Source organism: Vicia villosa, linkage group LG4, assembly GCF_029867415.1.
Source record: "Vicia villosa cultivar HV-30 ecotype Madison, WI linkage group LG4, Vvil1.0, whole genome shotgun sequence".
Lineage (NCBI taxonomy): Eukaryota > Viridiplantae > Streptophyta > Magnoliopsida > Fabales > Fabaceae > Vicia > Vicia villosa.
In genome coordinates this window covers 178,939,822-178,943,972 of record NC_081183.1, presented here as the reverse complement: position 1 = coordinate 178,943,972, position 4,151 = coordinate 178,939,822, and the positions used below count along the sequence as shown (strand labels likewise).

At 30.4% G+C, this 4,151-nt stretch overlaps 1 protein-coding gene across 1 annotated transcript; it reads right to left on the bottom strand.

Moving 5' to 3' along the window:
* Positions 1-527: 527 nt before the first annotated feature.
* Positions 528-2,995, bottom strand: LOC131596177 (polygalacturonase 1 beta-like protein 3). The gene is made up of 3 exons (XM_058868761.1): positions 2,874-2,995; positions 2,637-2,745; positions 528-2,291 (listed from the first exon to the last, which is right to left on the bottom strand). The coding sequence occupies exons 1-3, from the start codon at positions 2,910-2,912 to the stop codon at positions 670-672; spliced, it is 1,770 nt and encodes a 589-aa protein (XP_058724744.1). The 5' UTR covers positions 2,913-2,995; the 3' UTR covers positions 528-669.
* Positions 2,996-4,151: the final 1,156 nt, after the last annotated feature.

Here is a 4,151-nt window from a genome sequence, read left to right as displayed (position 1 = left end):
CGGTTTGTATATAATATTTTTATATTAGTATTTTTTTTTTGTTTATTTATCATATTAGTGTTTTCAGTCTATCTATTGTTTATTTTATTTGCCGGTAACGTTTAATTAAAATGCGGTTGCGTTTAAGAAAAAACATAAAAAAAAAAAAACACAGTTTCTGCATAATTCAGAAATGAACTTTCGAATTCACCCCCCATGAGGTGTTTTCGGATGTTCATCTCCGAACGCACCCCCCATGAGGTGTTTTCGGAGATGAACTTCCGAATCAAGGAAATTTTTTTAAAAAAAAAAGCGCTTCGGAAGTTCATTTCCGAAGCAGGGATAGTTTGGAAATTTCGCTGGGGGTGCCCCCGCATAGGGAGGTGGGTAAAGAAATTTTCTATTTCTATGATCATTTTATGTCAACACTATTGAACAATCCCTATTTCTTTTTCAAACAAAAAATTGTGTGTTATTGCTATTTTTTAAGGTTGAACAAGAGAGATGAAAAACAGGAACAAACCATTTATTTATGTTGCCGTGAATCATAACATCAAAGAAACATTATTTATTTAACATGCATGTAATACATCATAGAAAATACATCAAAGTAACACAAATAGCACACTTGTAATAATACATCATAGCCAAGACATCGCACCCAAACGTGTAAACGAAAAAAAAGTGGTTCTACTTAGAAATCCAAGCAACATGATCCTGAGGTAGTAGGTGGCAAATTGGACCACTCCCAACTTTAACTTTGAGTTCTAGAAATGCAAAGTGCTTTGGATTCCATTGTGATGTATCAGTGTGACACACAACAATAGCTTTAACTATGCTTCCATCGACACCCTTCAAAGGAGCTGAGTAAACTTTAGTCGTATCTGTTGTGTGACAGAAAAACACTGCATAAGGGTAATTCTGTTTGTGGCACACAACAGCTTTGTTCTTCTCCCCCAACCTCTTCACTCCTTGTGTTATTACTTTATATTGTTGAAAGTCACTCTCTTTGTACATTTCTGTTGAAACAGCCTCAAGATTTTTCCCAATTTTAGAAATAGAGAAATCAATCATGGACTCCAATGATGTTACACAAAGTTTTTCTTCTCCTTTGATGCTTTCCACTTCACAGTCAGTGATTGTGTTGTTCACAATGCGAGCACCCTTTGACCCTTTCTTGATGTTCAGTTTGTTGAGTATGTATTCCAACTTTTTTGATGAAAATGGTATTGAACTAGCAACTTCTCTAGGCAAGAATTTCGCTTCATTATTTGGATTGGTCTTGGCAAATCGAATGTATGATTTTGTTCCATGGTGCAAGTCCTTTTCAAAGAAGAAGATTGTCGATTTTGGTTTCTCACTTGCAGAATGATCGTAACTAAATGCATTAGATAATTTTCCAGAATTTACATTAAACTCACTTGCAGGAGGATTGTAACTTAATATAGATGTTTCTCCAGAATTTACATCAGGCACACTTGCAGCTTGGTGGTAACTGAACCCATTAGGTGATTTTCTAAAATTTACATTAGGCTCACTTGCAGCATTACGATAAAAGAACCCATTAAGTGATTCTCTAGAATTTAGACCAGGCTCACTTGCAGCATGATGGTAACTGAATCCATTAGGTGATTCTCTAAAATTTACTTCAGGCTCACTTGCAGCATGATCATATTTGAACACATTAGAAAAATATTTGGAACTTACATCAGACTCACTTGCAGCATGATCGTATTTGAACACATTAGGAAAATATCTGGAACTTACATCATGCTCACTTGCAACATGATCGTATTTGAACACATTAGGTAATTTTCTAAAACTTACATCAGGCTCACTTGCAGCATGATCATATTTGAACACATTAGGTAATTTTTTGAAACTAACATCAGGCTTTCTTGCAGCATGATCGTATTTGAACACATTAGGAAATTTTTTGAAACTTACATCAGGCTCACTTGCAGCATGATCGTATTTGAACACATTAGATAATTCTTCAGAATTTACATCAGGCTCACTTGCAGCATGATTGTATCGAAACCAATTAGGTAATTCTTCAGAACTTACATCAGCCCCACTTACAGCATGATCGTATCGAAACCAATTAGGTAATTCTTCAGAACTTACATCAGCCCCACTTACAGCATGATCGTATCGAAACCAATTAGGTAATTCTTCAGAATTTACATCAGACCCACTTGCAGCACGATCGTATCGAAACCAATTAGGTAATTTTTTAGAATTTACATCAACCCCAGTATGATCGTATCGAAACCAATTAGATAATTCTTTAGAACTTACATCAGTCTCACCTGCAGGATGATTGTATTGAAATAAATTAAAAAATTCTCTGAAACTTACATCCGGCTCAGTTACAACATGATTATATTTGAACAAATTCAGTAATTTTCTAGAATTTAGACGAGACTCACTTTCAGAATGATAAGAAAATATATTAGATAATTTTCCAATTTACATCAATTTTACTTCCATCGGAGTAACCTTGTTTTACTCAAACATCTTACACTTGTTTAATTGAGAAATTAAATTTAAAAAGTAAATAATTTTAAATATGTCGAAGTAAATTTCTATCTAAAAAGTTGAGAGATTTTAAAGATATTATCTTATAGACATAAATTTTAGAGCATGACACTGACTAGGAAGTAGGAGATTAGTGATGGCTTTTGGCATTGGAGAGTTGGGGATTACGGACTTCCAGTAATGTTGAGGTGGTAATCTTGCAGCATTAGTTGCCACTAGCAGAAGCTGTGTGCATTTGAGAATATATATTAACATTAGTAATAATTTATTTAAAAGCAAAAATAGAGAAATAGAATATTACAATAACTATTTGAAGAAATGAAAGTGGTGGAGTTTATGGAGTTGTAACTCACCATGAGAAAGGTAATAATGCGAAAGAAATGAAACTCCATATTGGATCAGTGACTGTGAAATTCTATAAAAGAAAGGATGGAATGAAAAATAAAGACACATGCAGCCTTTATATAATGTAGAGAATGGATGCAATTATGCAATTAATTAAAATTGATTTGTTTCAAGCGGCGGTGCCATGCAGATTTGCAAACGTGTGACTTTGTTAGGAAGCGGCGCTGATCGGTTGTCGTCTTCATATCTAGTTGTCTACCATGGATGTAATGAGTGGCATTATTTAATACTATGACATAATGAAGCAAATACTTTGGTTATATTATACTCCTTCTGGTTTTATTTATAAGAAAAGATTCTCTTTTTAAATACATTGAATAAATAATGTATGTGGACAACATATTGTTTAGATACATTATTTATTCAATATATCTGAAAAAAGAATTTTTTCTTATAAATAAGATTAGAGGTAGTAATTTTTTAAAGATTAAATTATAATGTTGGTCCTCCAATTTTAATGTTTTCACGATTTTATTTCTTCTATTTTATTTTTAAACACTTTTGATTTTTCATCTTCCTTTTGGCTAAAAGAACATTTATACGTCACTTTTTTAAAATACGAAGCTCATCATCAAGTGAAAATGGGGAACCAAAAGTGAGGATGAAAGACAAAAAAACGTATTTTAAAATGTGACACATAAATGTTTTTTTGTAGTCAAAGCGAGGATGGAGAACCAAAAGTGTTTAAAAGCAAAATAGAGGAACGTGAAAATATCAAAATAGGTGAACCAAAACTGTTTAATTTTTTTTTTTTAAGTTATAGGATGTTTTTAATTTTTAAATAACTAAAATAAATATATTTTTATTTTTTTCTTTTAAAACAAATTCTTATTTTTTTTTTTAATTTTACTTCCTATAGATTAATTTGAAGTTGAACAAATCGAACAAGATCTCTACAAAATTAAATAAATCATAAAAATTGAATAAAATTTTTATAGAGATAAAAACATAACTATTATTTTATATATTCTATATTTTCTTTTATATTAAAATTTAAGTTATATTTTTAAAATATAATTTATCCCATTAACTCTCACTTATTTTTAAAACCAAACTCTCACCCTTTAAAATTCTATAAATATAAAACTTTATATCTATATATATATATATATATATATATATATATATATATATATATATATATATATATATATATATATATATATATATATATATATATATATATATATATATATAAATTCTCCATTTCTAATCATAATATTAAT